The 16,630-nt window shown below is 33.6% G+C and overlaps 16 protein-coding genes across 16 annotated transcripts, besides 2 other annotated features; 4 read left to right on the top strand and 12 right to left on the bottom strand.

Moving 5' to 3' along the window:
- Positions 1-1,221: part of a mobile genetic element that runs on past the window's edge.
- A 701-nt stretch (positions 1,222-1,922) lies between these two features.
- Positions 1,923-16,630: part of a mobile genetic element that runs on past the window's edge.
- TVAGG3_0789220 (uncharacterized protein) lies at positions 2,596-2,832 on the bottom strand (the record flags this gene model as incomplete). The annotated part of the gene is made up of 1 exon (XM_051246778.1): positions 2,596-2,832. The coding sequence occupies one exon, from the start codon at positions 2,830-2,832 to the stop codon at positions 2,596-2,598; it is 237 nt and encodes a 78-aa protein (XP_051082253.1).
- TVAGG3_0789210 (repellent protein 1 family) lies at positions 2,881-3,339 on the bottom strand (the record flags this gene model as incomplete). Its single annotated transcript, XM_051246777.1, has 1 exon — positions 2,881-3,339. The coding sequence occupies one exon, from the start codon at positions 3,337-3,339 to the stop codon at positions 2,881-2,883; it is 459 nt and encodes a 152-aa protein (XP_051082252.1).
- Positions 4,365-4,940, bottom strand: TVAGG3_0789200 (uncharacterized protein; the record flags this gene model as incomplete). The annotated part of the gene is made up of 1 exon (XM_051246776.1): positions 4,365-4,940. A coding segment is annotated over one exon (576 nt), but the record flags the coding sequence as incomplete, so codon positions are not given.
- On the bottom strand, positions 4,967-5,395 carry TVAGG3_0789190 (uncharacterized protein; the record flags this gene model as incomplete). Its single annotated transcript, XM_051246775.1, has 1 exon — positions 4,967-5,395. The coding sequence occupies one exon, from the start codon at positions 5,393-5,395 to the stop codon at positions 4,967-4,969; it is 429 nt and encodes a 142-aa protein (XP_051082250.1).
- Positions 5,441-5,713, top strand: TVAGG3_0789180 (uncharacterized protein; the record flags this gene model as incomplete). The annotated part of the gene is made up of 1 exon (XM_051246774.1): positions 5,441-5,713. One exon carries the CDS (start codon positions 5,441-5,443, stop codon positions 5,711-5,713), a length of 273 nt encoding a protein of 90 aa, XP_051082249.1.
- TVAGG3_0789170 (uncharacterized protein) lies at positions 6,086-6,595 on the top strand (the record flags this gene model as incomplete). The annotated part of the gene is made up of 1 exon (XM_051246773.1): positions 6,086-6,595. A coding segment is annotated over one exon (510 nt), but the record flags the coding sequence as incomplete, so codon positions are not given.
- TVAGG3_0789160 (organellar and viral DNA polymerase type B) lies at positions 6,738-7,313 on the bottom strand (the record flags this gene model as incomplete). The annotated part of the gene is made up of 1 exon (XM_051246772.1): positions 6,738-7,313. The coding sequence occupies one exon, from the start codon at positions 7,311-7,313 to the stop codon at positions 6,738-6,740; it is 576 nt and encodes a 191-aa protein (XP_051082247.1).
- On the bottom strand, positions 7,932-9,005 carry TVAGG3_0789150 (organellar and viral DNA polymerase type B; the record flags this gene model as incomplete). Its single annotated transcript, XM_051246771.1, has 1 exon — positions 7,932-9,005. A coding segment is annotated over one exon (1,074 nt), but the record flags the coding sequence as incomplete, so codon positions are not given.
- On the bottom strand, positions 10,307-10,520 carry TVAGG3_0789140 (organellar and viral DNA polymerase type B; the record flags this gene model as incomplete). The annotated part of the gene is made up of 1 exon (XM_051246770.1): positions 10,307-10,520. A coding segment is annotated over one exon (214 nt), but the record flags the coding sequence as incomplete, so codon positions are not given.
- On the top strand, positions 10,613-11,086 carry TVAGG3_0789130 (uncharacterized protein; the record flags this gene model as incomplete). Its single annotated transcript, XM_051246769.1, has 1 exon — positions 10,613-11,086. One exon carries the CDS (start codon positions 10,613-10,615, stop codon positions 11,084-11,086), a length of 474 nt encoding a protein of 157 aa, XP_051082244.1.
- TVAGG3_0789120 (KilA, N-terminal/APSES-type HTH, DNA-binding family) lies at positions 11,375-12,202 on the bottom strand (the record flags this gene model as incomplete). Its single annotated transcript, XM_051246768.1, has 1 exon — positions 11,375-12,202. The coding sequence occupies one exon, from the start codon at positions 12,200-12,202 to the stop codon at positions 11,375-11,377; it is 828 nt and encodes a 275-aa protein (XP_051082243.1).
- Positions 12,309-12,683, top strand: TVAGG3_0789110 (uncharacterized protein; the record flags this gene model as incomplete). Its single annotated transcript, XM_051246767.1, has 1 exon — positions 12,309-12,683. The coding sequence occupies one exon, from the start codon at positions 12,309-12,311 to the stop codon at positions 12,681-12,683; it is 375 nt and encodes a 124-aa protein (XP_051082242.1).
- TVAGG3_0789100 (organellar and viral DNA polymerase type B) lies at positions 12,990-13,400 on the bottom strand (the record flags this gene model as incomplete). The annotated part of the gene is made up of 1 exon (XM_051246766.1): positions 12,990-13,400. One exon carries the CDS (start codon positions 13,398-13,400, stop codon positions 12,990-12,992), a length of 411 nt encoding a protein of 136 aa, XP_051082241.1.
- TVAGG3_0789090 (organellar and viral DNA polymerase type B) lies at positions 13,901-14,626 on the bottom strand (the record flags this gene model as incomplete). The annotated part of the gene is made up of 1 exon (XM_051246765.1): positions 13,901-14,626. A coding segment is annotated over one exon (726 nt), but the record flags the coding sequence as incomplete, so codon positions are not given.
- TVAGG3_0789080 (integrase core domain containing protein family) lies at positions 14,864-15,949 on the bottom strand (the record flags this gene model as incomplete). The annotated part of the gene is made up of 1 exon (XM_051246764.1): positions 14,864-15,949. The coding sequence occupies one exon, from the start codon at positions 15,947-15,949 to the stop codon at positions 14,864-14,866; it is 1,086 nt and encodes a 361-aa protein (XP_051082239.1).
- On the bottom strand, positions 15,990-16,379 carry TVAGG3_0789070 (keratin-associated protein family; the record flags this gene model as incomplete). Its single annotated transcript, XM_051246763.1, has 1 exon — positions 15,990-16,379. The coding sequence occupies one exon, from the start codon at positions 16,377-16,379 to the stop codon at positions 15,990-15,992; it is 390 nt and encodes a 129-aa protein (XP_051082238.1).

Genomic DNA, 16,630 nt, shown 5'->3' with positions numbered 1-16,630 from the left:
TTATGTATAACGTCTAAAGTTTCTAAAGAGTCTCTCAAAGTCCAGTCTACTTGGTATTGAAAATCCCATGTGTTATAGAACGGCGGGTCCACTATAAAGAAAACATTTTCCTTGTCTTTATATTTTTCATACAAATCTGTCCAATGACATCTCACAAACTCTATACCCTCAATATATTTTTCTATGTCCTCTTTGAAAACATTTGTATAGTTAAGATATAAAACTTTTGACATAAGTGTTTCAATGTCATGAACTCTTATAGAACCACTATATAATAGTCTAGCAGATATACTATCCCAGTCTATATATTCTGCTTTTTTCAAAACCTCTCTCACAATATTTTTCTTATCTAATGGCATACGTTCCATCTTACCTATAGGTATCTTTTCTTTTAACTCTTTCAATATATTGTTTGTGTCTGGAATATGTTTGAGACGGTCCATATAGTTGTCGAAGTCATTGCATATAATCTTTGAGTCTGGGAATACGGTATGGCACAAATGGGATATATAGAAACTTCCACCGAACAAATCTACAAATGTTAGACCATTCGGTAGTTTCTTAAGTTCTCTCAATAGAATATCTTTACATCTACTCTTATTTCCAAAGAACGGTAACGGTGGTTTTGTAAAATTCATTTATATATAATAATAAAAATGTTTTTTCCTGAAAAGTGACAGAAAAGTGACAAAACATTTACGATGAAGAAGTTTCGACAAAACATTTACGAAGAAATCATGAAAATTCATGAGGTGAGAAAACAGGTGAGAAAACGGGTGACATCTCACCTCTTCACCTAAATTATATTTTTGGGTCATTTACGCTCATTACGAAGAAGTCTTGACAAAACATTTACGAAGAAGTCTTGACAAAACATTTACGAAGAAGTCTTGACAAAACATTTACGATGAAATCATGAAAATTCAAGAGGTGAGAAAACAGGTGAGAAAACGGGTGACATCTCACCTCTTCACCTAAATTATATTTTTGGGTCATTTACGCTCATTACGAAGAAGTCTTGACAAAACATTTACGAAGAAGTCTTGACAAAACATGAAAACATATATAATTTGTGAAAAGCGACACATTATATAATGTTTTCGACCCAGAAGACTAACAATTTTCCGAATAAAAACTTCATTTATACTAAACATCTTCAGGGCTAGAAGGCACGAAGTGCCTGGAAGCCCCACTACCTTTTTTTTTTTTTTTTTTATATTTAATCAGTTTGAGTAATGATGACTATTATCCAAATTAAAAATTGTTAAGTGCTTTAAAAATTTGAATTAATTGGGTGTAAATACTGATGTATTAATAAAATTAATCTAAAATATTTTTGAGCATTTTAATTTTTCAACAAATAATTTTCAGTCTCATCACACTTTTCAATGCTCGATTTTTAAAAACTGTTTAAAAATGGAGCTTATATTGAAATAGTGTAGAGACTAAAAATTACCACAGACTATTTCAGAGGATTGAGTGGCAACTCAATCCTCTGAAAAGTCTGAGGTAATTTGCAAAATTAGCATTGTTTTAAGGGTGCACACGAGAGGATCATGTAAACTTCAGAATTTAGAACCTTATTTTTAGGCATTATCTTGGCTACCTATTTAGGCTCGAAAAGCAAAAAATATCAAAAAATACAACTTGACTCCATTATGACCCTTTCATGGAGGTAGTTTTTATCCGCTAGTATTTTCCCTTTGAATCTCTTTACAATTCGAAATCAAATTCAAAACTCAGTAGAAGAAAGGAAGAATCGACTTACTACGGTTGTAATACGAATAAATACATATATTTAATTATTTTTATTTACATAATAATTGTTTGAAGCTCATATTCCAACAAATTTTTAAATAAAAACATTAAAATGTTGAAAATGTTCATATATTTTAATAGGGTTTTGGCACTTTATTGAGGAAAGTTAGTATACAAGTCTTGGGTATGGTGGCACTGCGTTCCACTTTACTCAATACTTGTGAATTTGACACTTTACAAAACCGTTAACGTATAGTTTACAACATGAACGCAAAAACTAACTTAACCTTAAATATTTACAAAGCCGCCAACCACTTCACTTCACTAACGAACTCACTAATGTAAAAATAAACGTTCTCACTATCGTTCTCACTAACGACTTCACTAATGTTCTCATAAATTTTCCTCAATATCTTCATCATCAGTGTTAACCCTATTGTAGTCATACTTGAAGCCATAAACTTTCTCTAACTTCTTAACGTACAATTTACATAACTTACCTTCGTCATCGTATGGTTTAATGATATAACTATTTCTATCTTTATACACAGTCAATGAAAAGTCAACTGGTCTCGGATGTATTTGAAAGAACATGTTATGCTCAGGAAGGAAGAATAAATGTTTAAATGTATGTTTGTTATACTGTGGAATTCGAATGAGTTGCTTTTGTTCTGTCATTTACATCCAAATAAAAATTTTCAGTAAACTAAAAAATAAAATAAAAATAAATGATATCACCACCCTCACACGTATGAAAACATCCATTTAAATTTAGGTGAAGTGGTGAGATCTCACCTCTTTTTTCACCTGTTTTTTCACCCTGTTGAATTCATTGCTTTATAACTCTCTTCCTTTCTCCAACTCTTCTAACTTCTTCTTAAGTTCAGCAATGTTGTCCTCATGAAGTTTAATCTTTCTCAAAATTCCTTCTTTATCTAATGGTTGCTTTATCTTTCTAAACTGAACTCTACCATCCTTCATAGTATGAATGTAAAAACCTTCTGGAATAATTCCTGATTTAATGTATTCTACCAAAAACTTTTGTTTCATTGCTTCAGTGACTTTAGTCGTCATTTCAATCAAATAAAAATTTTAATATTAAATAAAAATAACGTTATTTTTTCAGTAAGGAAACGCAGGAGTTTTACGATTTATTTGAGGAGTAGGTTCTGGTTTAAATGTTGGAGTCGGTTTAGGAGTTGACTTTTGAACAGGAGTTTGTACTTCCATAGGTTCAGGAGTTATTGAAGGTTTTGCTTGTGAAGGCGTTGGTTTTGGCGAAGGTGTTGGAGTTTGTTTAACTTCAGCTACTTCAGTATTATTTACAACATTTGCTTTATTTCTTTTCAACATCATTACTGCTCCTGCTGTAGCTAGCAAACCTAGTGGGAGACCATATTTTATATAAGGACTTGACCAAATGCTATTTTTGACAGGAGCTGGTGGAACACCTAACCTTGGTGAGACTGCTCTTTGCCATTGTGCAGCTCGTAAGAAATATTCAATAGGTGCTCCATAATCGTTTGGTAAAGTTTGTTTCATAGATGGTGAAGGTTCACGAGAGCTTGATGAAGAACTCATTTATAAGCTTTAAAAATAAACGTTCATTCTTTATTCCTCACTGTCGTCCGTAGCTAAGTTATAGTCATCTAATCTTATTATGGGGATGCCATTAGCACGCACCTGAATGGCAAAGCAACAATCCCTCATAAATCCAATAAGTGGCTTTGGTACGTTTTCAGTTGCTAGTTCAATAGGTCCTTTAACAGACAATTTGTATGTTATTGGAGCAGTAGATGTTTGACCTTGCTGGAAGCAAAAGTCCACTTCTGTTGGAAAACCACATAAGAAATGTGTGTTGTCATAGCTATCCCATTTATGTTCCACACTACCACATCACCAATGACCTCATAACATCTTCATTAAATCCAATCATATCATTGTTTGTATTGCAAGCGTTCGCAACCATTTCATAAAATACAGGTCCATATGATTTTTCAGGTTCTGCAGGCATATTTCCATAAGCTCCCATGGAAAGCTGAAGATATTTAAACTTAGGGTTCTCAAAATTAACATAATAGTTGTCTTTCTTTCTAAATAGTGCCCAAATACTTTTAACATTAATAGGCGTATAAGCTGCTGTAAATGTTGCACTTGAACTATCTGTATTCTTTGAGAATGAACCGTCCATAGGAATCCAATCCATAACTTTAACAGGAAAACATAAAGCCTCGTTTGTATAATGTTCTACAAGTTCTGTATAAATGTTAGGGTCTAAAGAGAATGACTTTGGATGAATGAAACATTCATTAAAATCCATCTTTGTTCGAAATAGTTGCTGGTTACAGTTGTAATAGTAACTGTTCCACTAGCTTCTACTGCCTTCGTTATCATAGTGAATGGTTCATTCCATGGAACAAATTTATTTGTCGGTGGATTTGAATCTGAAGCAAATGCAACTTTAAGAGTTGGATTGAAAGCAATGATATCATTTACAGATATAGATGTGCATTGTAAGCGTCGCTACTGAACTTTACTTTAAGCTGAATGTTTCCAGCAAATGCAGGAATAAATCTTATAGCTTCTAATGGTAAAATCTTTCTAACAGGAATTCTTAAACGAAGCTTAAAATCAAATGATTTTCCTGCTGTAATTGGACCACTAACAATTTGTCCTGTTCTGCATGTTCCCGAATGACTCCATACATCTTCATGTCGAGTCTTTGAGAAAACATCTACTTTCTTTATTTGTTCGGTAGTTTGTGAGTTTGAAGTTATATATGCTTCTTCTCTTGCGTTGTCTTGAGAATATACGATACGACCATTTGCAAGGATTTGATATCCAGCAACTGCATAGAAAGCGTCATCGAAACCAATCCAAAATCCTGGTGGGTTTGTTTTATTGGAACCTGAACCAATTTCTTTATCTACAATAAATTGACCTTCCATTTTATACGTAATGAATGTATTGTAAAGGTCCAACATATTTTCACCAGGAGGTGAGAGATTGAATGTTACCCATGTGTTATCTTTAGCAGTTCCAGGTTGTGATGGAATCTTTGCGTCAGAATATTTTCTATTAGTGTCACCAATTTGAACTGCATTGTCTATGATATCGAAATATGAGCGAATCTGATGAATATGCTCTGCTGGAGTAAATTCGTTTAGCTGTTCGTTCTGCATGTATTTACTTCGATAAAAATATCTATTTACTTCATTATTCTCACTCTTCTTCTTGGCATTCGTGGTGGAAGTTGTTTCTTGACATTTTCAATGAACTGTACATTCTCTTTTGTCTCAACTTCTTTCACTGGTGGGTCAGGGTTCTTTGACTCGGTTTGTTTTTCAATGAAATTCACGAACTTTGCAATAAGCTCTTGGTTCGTTATTGAAAGAACATCTGGCTTCTTTTCTTCTTGTTCTATTGACTTTTCAGTTTGAATAGAAGGTTTTATATGGGCTTCGCCCTCGGTGCCATACACCTTAATGTTGTCGCTCTCTGCATTCGCTAATGGAACCTTTCTTTTTCTTACATATATTTTACCATCTTTACTCTGACTTACGTAATAGAAAGGATGTTGTATTCCTCTTGCGTCATTTAATATAATAGACTCTCGCTCTGATTTTGACAAGCTCATTTTACATCGGTTAAAGTTTTAATTTTGTTTTTTATCTGCAGTCAAATGACTCAGACAAGCCCTACGGACAAGACCCAAGGGGTCATAGATGTTGAAGCATTGAAGAAAGAAATTCGTGAGCAAATTTTATCCGAACTGAAGGAACAAAAACAAGAACAAAAGCCAGAGAGACCAAAGAGAAAACTTAGTGAAAAACAACTAGCTGCATTAGCTGCTGGAAGACAGAAGAACCCACGTTTGCTGGCAAAGAAAGCTAGAGAAGAAGCAAAAGCAAAGGAAGAACAAAAAGCTAAAGAAGCTGAAGCAAAGAAAGAGTAAATGGTTTATTTTTATCCGAATTAAATGTATAGACAAATACCTTTAACTGTTGCGTTCAGTAGTGAAAACCCTGACGTCAAAATAAAGGGGAATAGAGTAACGTTTAAGTTTCCAACAGACTGGATTGTGAACATAAATGAAGAGAAGTACATTGGCATAACATCTATGTATATAACACGTGCATTTAGGAAAGTTGACTTTATACTTCAAGTCGAGATAGAAAATGACGAACAGTCTTTAAGCGCCCAAAACATTCACATATACAAATACTTTAAAGACGATACAACATTGTTGCAATGTATGATTTCATTTAATGAGATGTTCGAGAAAAAGTTCAACATTGAAGTACAAACTTTACAGCCTTTACGTGAGTTTCTTGCACAACTGAAAGAAGAAGGTAGTCAGCCACAACTTATAGACTTTCATTATGAATTTAATGAAAATGAAGATGGAACTCATGACTGTCAGTTTGTTATATATTCACCATTCAATGAAGTAGCTAAAGAGAAAGAAAATCCATTACGTATAAGGTTTCAAATCTCTGAACCCAATGAAGATTTCAAGAATGTTTTCAATTATGATGCAATGCTTCCGAGGAAAAATGAATTTTCAAAGATTGTAACACCTGGCATTTGGGATAGAAAGCAAGCTATATTATATTCAAACTTAAGTAAGGGAGTTGAAAATGAGTTCATTGGTCATACAAGAACTTCACCACTTCCTAACCCTAAATACTATAAATTAACTGGCTTCAATCGTGAGTTTTGGATAGACATGTTCTCCACTCATGACCATAACTGCCCAGTGTTCTTACCTCCAGACCATAAGGACTGTCTCTACATTGAAGCACAACTCTTAAACTCTACCATCGCAGTATTGTAAATGACCACATGGGCTTCGCCCTTGCCGCTAGCGGCTTATTTTTATCATGAATGACCTCATTGCTGACAAAAATAAATGACCTCATTCATGACCTCATTGCTGACCTCATTCATGACCTCATTGCTGACAAAAATAAATGACCTCAGAACTTCAACTTACGAATAAAGCTTGTTTTAGTCGTTATTGAGAAGTTAAACTTTTCAGCAAAGCAAGGACTAGAAGACTTACACAAGTCGAATCCAATCTCTTGACCATCATGAAGTGCTTTGTAAAGTTTCATTAAACTGAACTCAGAGTCTTTGTCATATGTTCCTTCAGGTATGTGAATGTTCTTATCTTCATTGTAATAGCATTGTATAGCTTCAGGAAACATTTCATTAGCTGTTAAAGCAAGGACGTCTTGTTTTACACCTTTACAACGTGCATGGAATGCAACTTCATTTAAATCATTCGTGAGTAAGTCTATGTAGGTCTTCTTTCCACAAAATATTGACTTGTATGCTAAACTTTGTTTTCCAGGTGTTATTTCTGCGAAGTCAGAATGGAACTGACCAAGGTTCTTTCCTATAAGTTCGCGACCGTATCTCTTCTTAAACTCTGCTGCAAGCTTTGGTATGTCTTCATTGAAAATATGCATGCTATCACAGTCCTGGTAAAATATTTGAAGTCCCATATCTTCAGCAGTACAGAATACTTCACACATTATTCTCTTCGACATAGATAGAATATTAACACCAAGTGGACAGAAGTTAAAGTGTCTGCAAATGCTTTTCGTTAGCTTGAAAATAGTTTTATCTGAACCATCCAAACCTTCGAACTTCACTATATGGTTGTAGTTTCTGATGGCATATCTTATAGCATCTTTGTCATCTACTATGGTTATTTTTGACTCAATAGGAGATAGAATAGTTTTGCCATAAATACTGTTCAGAATGAGCTTTATATTTTCTTGCAAAGGATTTCCTTCTTTCTTATACTTTAACCTTAACTCAAACAACTTCTTTACTTCATCTCTTATTCTAATATCTCTGTTTCCATCGTAATAGTATCCTTGCAACACTTCACATTTGACACCTTGATATTTTATGAGGTCTTGTAATGTTATATGGTCAACATACATGAGACAGCAAGTGTTTGAACTTCTGGGAACGTTAAGTTCTGGATTTAGTTCAGGGTCACAAACTATTAAAGGAAAGTGTCTATGTATTCCAATCTCTGTTATCTTAATGAGAACAAAGAAGCCAGACATAAACTTTTCACCAATGGGTTCCTTTTGGTCGTCATCGAATAAATGTCTCATGAGATACTCTGTGCTTAGCATCTCATCCTTCAATACTTTTGGAATTCCTTCTAAAGTATACAATCTTGCTATAGCGGATGGATATAATGAAACAGCGTCGAAGTCAGCAATGAGTTTCTTTTCGCTCTTTTGTTTCATGTTATCTGACAACATACATCTTCCACCTTGAATGCATCTCGAAATAAATTCTCTTGGTTTATTTGAGAGGTCATAAAGATTTCCATTCGGGAAGTACACTCTGTTCTCAAACAATTTGTTAGCAATAGAACAAATACTAACGTAGTCATAAACGTTTAAATCAAATTCTTTCAATAAGTCATTGCGGAACTTTACAAAACCTTCTCTTAAAATTCTTACATCTTGTTTGCAATAGAATGTGCTATATTTTTCTAAGTCGAAGTGGTTCTCATCTATTCTGCAACCTTTGATGGAATCTATGTTTTTCATGAATGTATCTGCATCCCGGATAAACTTACATGCTTCAGAAATGACACCAGTTCTGTTGTCATTTGCTAACAAAGTACTGCTGTAGTAGTTATATGGAAATACTTCTTTCGGTCCTGTTTGTAAGTTAAACATAGCAGGAAATAGTTTAAGCTTCTTATTTATAACACTGTAAGAGTCTTTTATAATAATTGCCCTTCCTTTATATAAGCCAGTTATTTGCATTGTTCGTGAACCTTTAATGATGGGAGTTCCTTTCACTTCTGTCATGTGTCTTAAGATGAAGTTTATATCATAGCTGAGGTTATGGAAATATATTAAACTCTTGTCAGGAAGTCGTTCCAAAAATTCTGTTGCACAGTTCTGACCCCAAATGCTTTCACTCACTGAACCATCTTCACTGTCATAACATATGTTAAAAGCTTTATGAAAGCCGTCTGTGCTACACTCAAAGTCAGCAAAGAAAACGTGCTCAGGAATGAACTTACACTTATTTTTATTTACTTCTTTTGACTCTGCTTTCTTCTTCAGTTGTACACAATACTTTGGAGCATATGTCAAATCTTTAAATGGTGCAAGGTTCTGTTTATATAAGTCAGTCGTATATGTGAAAAGTTCTCCATAAGAAATAGGTTCGAAATATTTGCACTCCCACAATGTTTTCATAACATCCCATAACGGTGTTGTTCTATCCATGCGAACAATGTATTTACCATCTCTCATTGTATATATTTTCATCTGTTTCTCAATGTTCATTCCACCACAAGCTTTGAGAATTTCTTTATAGTTTCGAATGAAATATGTTGTCATTGGTAATCTTTCGTTTAGCATGTAGTGGTCTTCAACAAGAAGTAAGTCAATAGTTCGAACAGTTTCACATTCTTTTGGTATGTATCTCTTTATTTCATTATGTCTTGAGTCATTGAAGTAACCAATGGTAACATTAAATGCTATACCTGTTGCGTCAGAAATTTCTTGTACTTTACTTTGAGGAAAGTCTCTAACACGAATGACTTCTCTCATGTGGTCAATAGTTTCTTCATTTACTCCAGCCTGAATGCAAGCATAAACGAAGCAGTTATCTTCTGTCATAAGTGTTGCAGTTCTTTTGTTCAGTTCATTGAAGATTTGGTAGCGTTCAAGATTTATAGGTAATGTGCAAAGATACTTCCAGAACTGACCGCTTCTCTTCTTATAAAACTTCTTTTCACCAAGGATTTCATTCCAGAAGTCATCTATATCTTGTTTATCTCCTGTTTGTTTAAGTCTGTTCAATAATCTTTTCTGTCTTTCTGTCAGTGTGCTTTCATCTCTATATGGTCTCTTTTTTGGTTTGCCTTTCTTTACATCTGACATCGTTAAGCCTTCATATTCTGTTAAATCATACATCTTTATTTCAGTAAGATTCTTTATGTTTGTCAAGAAGAAGTCATAGTGCATTTCAACAATACCTGCAGCATTTGCTTCTATCTCTGATATAAAGTTCTCCTTCAAGAGCTGATGTAGTAATGTTCCAATATTATTGAGGTTTAACGTAGAACATTCATACTTTCCACCAAGTTTATAACATACCATCCATCTTTGTTGGGAGTTTATTTTAATTTTCTCTAAGAGTCTCATGAAAACCTTACCGAAATGTTTGTGTAAGTAGTCTCTGTTTGGTTCATCTAAAGCTTCGATGTTAAAGTCAATGAGTCTATTGCCTGACTTCACATTTCTCTTCCTATTCTCTTCATCTTTCTTTAACCATCTCTCACCTTCTTTTGGTTTGTCGTCAATGGAACGAATGACATCGTTAGCTTTGCGAACTTGTTCTATAGCATTTTTAAACATCTCTCTTCTCTGTTGTTTCAGTGTGTCGTCTCTTCTTCTTGTTTCACCAACGTTTGCATTTGTTATGTCAAACATTTCTCTTCTTACTTCATGAGGTACTGAACGTCTATGATATAAGTCAATAGCAACGTCATTTAAAGGAAATGCTCTTGCATGGACTTCGTCCTCGCCGCGTTGCGGCTTTATGAACTCATGAATTCTATCATAACTTATTGCACCATTATAGTCATTGAGGATGTCAGCGAGTGCTTTTTTGTTTGTTGCGTAATGTTTTGCAACATCTATGTTAGCTTCTGTTAGAAGTTGTTTTATTTCCGAGTGTTCTAACTTAGACAACTTCCGATACATCTTTAGTAGGAAATAAAAAAATATTTTTTTGAAAAAAATTAGATTAGATTTTTTAAAGTTATTTTTCAAAATAATTTAATATTTTTATTTTAATGAAACACATGCAAGATTGCAAGTTCTTTTCATACAATGCTCTCGCTACTGCCATCAAGAATGAGTTCAATGGTGCTTCAAATGTTAATGTTATCTTTAACAAGAAGTTTGTGAAAGAATCTAAGTTTGGTCAGTATGTCAGACCATTAGCTATTGTCATTGACCGCAAACGTTATACTTCACAAGAGTTAGCAGTAGTTTTGAAACAAAAGAGTTTCTTCGTGAATGTCAAAGATACTCATTATACTGTCATAAAGAACTCTAACATTGACTTCTTCAGTATTGCTTTAAATCTTTCCGAACAGAAAGAATATAAGAAGGGTGAAACATCTGTGAAATATTATCCTTCATCTCTGAAGACAATAACGAACAAAGATGTTATACAGAAATTCTTACCAAAGGTTGAAGAAGCTTCTATTGACATTGACGAAGGAAGTGAAATGGTTGAAGAAATAGACCCTGAAGTTATTTAAGCAAAAATATATTTTTGGTTAGTCTTCATATCGATATTTTACAACGATTCCCCAATGTATAAACTTTTCATACGCTTTTTCATAAGCTTTATATACCTTCAGAAATTTTGCATAATCTTTAGAAGCATTTAGATATTGTTTAAATGCTTTGTATGTCTTCAGAAATTTTGCATAATCTTTTACATGTTGTTCGTTCTCTTCTTCTGTCATGAGTTCCGAATATTCTAAATTCATGTTCTTTCATATGAGATAAAATTTTATAAAAAAATAAAATTAGCTTAGATTTTTTTATTCTTCCTCTTTGAAGTTATCGAAATATTCTGTTATTTTTTCCTTCAGTAATGGTAAGTCTTCTTTGAAGGTAAGAATTGTACAACCTTTAATATCATAGTGTGTTTGAGGAAGAGTACTTTTGACAATTTCCTTTATTTGCTCATTCGGTGTCATTGAAATCGGTAAGTTTTCACGATAGAACCAGTTTCTGTCAGATTTATATATTTTAGCGAGGTCATAAAAGCTCTTGTTGTTTCTTCTCACTAAATGCAACATAACCATATCTCTATCTTCTTCTTTCTCCATCTCTTCAGCGTAAATCATATACTTATAGCTTTTTTCCTTTCCTTTTGGTACTGAACGCGGTATTCTTTTCTGTATGCTTTTGTCTTTGGATTCAATGACTTCATCTTTTGCTTGAAGTTTCTTTTCCATCTCTCCACGTTCTGCTTTATATAGTTCATCTAACATCATGAAAATATAACAAGCATAACGAGGTGAAGCCCACATTGCTACAGCATTTACTAAAAGTCTATGAACATAATAACCTTTCAAACCAGGAGCCAAATTCTTGCGATTTTCGTACGGAATCTCTTCCCTCGGTTTTCCGAGGGAAGCAATCATATGAGGAAATTCTTCTAAAAGTTCTTTTGTCTGTTGGTTTTCAAACCAATGATATGCTTGCTTTGTAGAACGAAGAGCATTCATTATACTTTGCATTTGGTACATATCGTCTTTGACCGAACGAATGAGGCGAAGTTGTTTGTTATATTGTATGTATTCGTATTCTTCATTTATAGCTTCATGGACTATAACTGTTGTTGTTTTCTCTGATGTTGTCATTACTGTCTTTACATACAAAATAAAAAATAAATAAAAATAAAACTAACTTTATTTTTTCTGAGATAAACACTATTTCTTCACAACATTAAATTTTATCCTGTATGAAATGACTTTAAAAAGATTATTGACTGACTTCGAATACTATCTCATTGACGCACTGACAGACCCTCAAAACTGTGTTGAAAGTTCTTTAAGCTTTAAGATTGAAGGTACGACGCATTTTGTCTTCACTTACGTATTGAAAGAATATGACCGTTATCATAACGAAGTGAATCAAACACTAATAAAATTTGTAGATAAAAAATTGGTTAACAATGAATATTTTAAACGTGAAGACCCAAACACTGCTGGAGATGATGAAGAATACAGACAAGTTATTGAAAAAAATAACGCAAGATTAGATGCAATAGAAAAGAAGTTTAATGAATGTCTTACAAACACGTATGAATATCTTATGCGGTGGGAAGCTAGATGGAAATAAATTTACGTCAAATATGCAATTTATAAAATCTTATGTCGACAGGCTACGTAGCACAGTGGTCTAAGGTGGTGTTATGGAGGGGTCAGAGTCTGTGGTTCGAACCGCGACAGCGCCGTATTTTCTTATTTTCTTTGTTCCCGTGGAAGAAGGGTTTTGCTGTTTTTTCTGTTTTTTCTCAGCCGAAATCAATGATTTTTTCATTTTTGGAATCCTTAGCGAATGAGGAATCTTTTCTCTCGTGGAAGCTTTGACCAAATTTCATGAATTTTCACAAAAGACAAAAAATAAACGCTTTACATGTATTTTTCAGCAACTTCGAAGAAAACTATTTTCAAATAATTTTATAGCTTTACCTATCTCATCTACTTCAAACGTTTCTTTACCTTTTATGGGAGCACCATACATTTTCTCAAACTTTTCAAGTAGTTCTGTTTCTGCAGCTCTCATATCGTTAACGAACACAACCTTAACTCTATTGACTGTACTGTCATATCTTTGAGTTATATTATATGTTCTTCCTATCTTATATCTTTTTGTATTGAAGTCCTTCGGTTTCTGAACGATGTAAAGTAAGCCTTCACTGCAACGTTCCATATCGAATGAACCATAAGTTATGAAGTTATATCCAACAACTGGGTCTAACCATAACAAAACTATTGGTATAAGACTTTTGTCTATAAGATATGCTCTTGTTCCATGAAATGCTACTGATATCATAAGCTCAGGATTTCTTGTCAAAATTTTCTGAGTTGAAGCATTTCTAACCCAGTCGTTTGTTTTCTTTCCAGATGTTGTATTTCTTTGAGTATCTTACGTTTAAATCACCTATTCTAACCACTTTGGTGTCATTGTCTATCTTTCTAACTGTTTCAAACTCAATGTTTGACATTACTGTCTTTACATACAAGATAAAAATTTTTCTTAGAAAAAAATAATGTTTATGTTAGCATGTTAGATCTAACACGTTTTCTAACCACTTTTCTAACATCGAAGAAAACTATTTACACGCGTTTTACATGGTATATGTTGCGATGGTTCATGACTTTAAACAGTTTTGTAGCTTCTATTTCTTCACGAAGGATATCAAAAAATTTAACTATGCCGAAGGTTTCTTTATATTTCTTCTTGACATCAGATAATAGGAAATCGTCAGCAGTTGGATAGTTTTTGTTCAGAAATGCTAACATGTCCATTTTATCTTCTGCTGGTTTCTCTACTTCTTTCTTTAAGTCAGCATAGTCGTTTCTCATACGTTCTATCTCTTTGACGGAGTAGTTATATTTCCTCATTGCTGCTTTACATTTTGAACATTGCGGATTCATTTTTGCGTTATACATTGAAATTTGACCTGCTATAACAACTAAGGCGTCAATGGTTTTCTTTAACTCAAAAGTTGTTGGTTTTATTTGTCCATTCCATATTTTACATCTTTTATCTTTATCTCTTATCTGCCATACACATTCAGCAACTAATGAAACAAAGTTGTCGTATGTCTTAAACTCTCCAGATTTATATATGTCAGAGATGTTCTTATATACCATGTCGCAATCTTTGTCCATAACTTTATGGTTGCAATGATATCCTAGAAACTCATAGTTTACTTTACGTATGAACTTCTTTATTTCTACTGAGTCAGTTGGTTTCACTTCTATTTCATCGAATTCATGAATAGTGAGCTTTTGTTGTTGGATTTCAGGCAATTTGGGTAAATGGTCAATAATATCCTGCATGTCATAAAGATACTGTTCATTTGTTTCATCTTTCGCACTACAGTCTAAATTACTTGTTAAAAGTTCTTGCTTAATTCTTTGTATTTCTGTCTCAAAAGTATATGAAGAAGGAATGAAGCTTTTCATCTCTACTAACATAGATGTTGGATTCATAACTAAAGAGTTTGGTGAAGTTGTTGTTTGAAGTGTTGTAGAACCTATTGTTGAAATCATATCTTTACATACAAGATAAAAATTTTTCTTAGAAAAAAATTAGCGTTATTTTTCTTTCATAAGGAAATGTCAAAAATTCATGATTTTCGAGAGTTTTAGACCATGTTAGAAAAGTGGTTAGAAAACGTGTTAGATCTAACATTCTAACATAAATAAAGTTTATGTTAAAATAAATGGTACCATTAATGATATCATGACTGTTCTCGTTCATGTCTGATTTACATCTAATGAAAAAGTTTAGAAGAATTTTCTTATTCTTTCTGGCATATTTTTGTCTTTCCAGTACTCCCGCTCTAATGGTCCCAGATGAGTTGGCTTCGACTCTCTCAAGTTCTTAGATGGTATAACATCTTCAACGCCTCCTTCATATCTTACTTTATAAGTGTCATCGTTTATGTTGTAGTCAAGTATTTCAATAACCACTCCTCGCTTTGCTTCGTCAATGGTTTCAGCAAGTTTGCCATTACTACTTTCGACTAATTTATGACGAGGGTAAAATGCTATGGAGTCGTCAGCAGCTTTTATAAGATATCCATTACCTTGCGTAGAGTCTACGATATAATAATTTCGACTTAACCTTAAACGTTTCTTTGTCAATGGTTTGTCGTCAAGAACTACACGAACTTTTGTACCAGGAATGAGGGTAAATTGTTTTGAATTTCTGATATTTTGTGTTTGACTTAGTTTCTTTTGTATATACTTTTCTTCTTGTTGTTGTGTCATTGAATTTGGTGTATGTCCTGTTGTAGAATGTGTTGAGGAATTATATACTTCGAGAAAATGTTTCATTGTTTCTTCGGTAAAGTCTCGCTCTTGATTTAAATCTCTGAGAGTCCTTATGAAGCGGTTTATGATGCCGAGTATGTTATGGTTATGGTCTTCAGTAGTGTAGTGAGTTATGTTATGCTTAATGAGAAAATCTGTGATTTCATTGCTGAGGTATGCACTGTCTTGGTCTGATGTTAAAGTACTTGGGCTATGTTCTGCTACAAACTTTTGTAAAACTCTTAACACTTCACGAGTTCCTTTATTCCTCATTGGATATGTATATGCTTTACGAGTGTTAACATTTATGAAGATGAGGAATGGTTTATGTCCTCCTTTTCTGCTTTGAATGAGAGTGTCAAATTGGTATGCGTCAGGAGTGTTGGAGTAAATTGGTAAAAAGTAGTCGTAAGGATTTATTTTTGTTTGATGTACAACATTTTTGTCAAAGAACCTTTTCACTTCAGCTCTGTTAGTAAATCCCGAACTCTTTGCAGCTTCATTGAATTTCTTAAAAGACCTCCATGGATGTTGTTCGAATACTTCTTTCAAGCTCATTTATGTAAAGTTAAAGATTTTATTCTAGGCTCAAGCGCGTTCATTGAACTCTATACCATGCGAATACAGTCACAAATGGTGGCATATAATCTGCACCCGAGCCTGTTGGATTTGTTGTGAAAGTATGTGAATGATTTCCTCCTGGTTCAGTTGGTCGAAAAGTCTTTTTTGCTGCATTGTTATAAGATGGAGATAAAACGTCATTGCCAGCTTCATACTCTGAGTTGTATAATGGGTGGTCTCTTAATGAGTGGCTATGGTCGCCAGAAAAGTTTGTAGTTCCTGTATGAGTGTGCGGTGGAAGGTTTGCTTCAGTAATTTTCTTCGAACCTCCTGTTTGCTTTGAATATCTAGCACAGTATAAGAATTTATCTACAATCTGTTCCCACGTACCGAAACCCAGAACTGTTGCTGGATTTGTTGAGTTCATTGACGTATAAATAGAACCTATAGGATATAATGTTTGAAGTATTTCTGTCTTTAATGTTTGAAGCTCTGTTTTGTCAGCTTTCTTATCATATAAATCTTGAGCAGTGAATTTAACATTATTTTCATCCTCCATGACATAAACATTTCTACATCTAATGTATTTCATCGTCGTTATGTTTTCCTCCGATGTTAAACCTTGTGGAAAGTTAGGAGGTTTCCAATATAATGCATCCCCACCAGTTCCTTCAACCG

The sequence above is a fragment of the Trichomonas vaginalis genome, chromosome VI (genome assembly GCF_026262505.1).
Source record: "Trichomonas vaginalis G3 chromosome VI, whole genome shotgun sequence".
Lineage (NCBI taxonomy): Eukaryota > Parabasalia > Trichomonadida > Trichomonadidae > Trichomonas > Trichomonas vaginalis.
The sequence above is the reverse complement of the archived record's forward strand: the minus strand, read 5'-3'. Positions and strand labels throughout refer to the sequence as shown.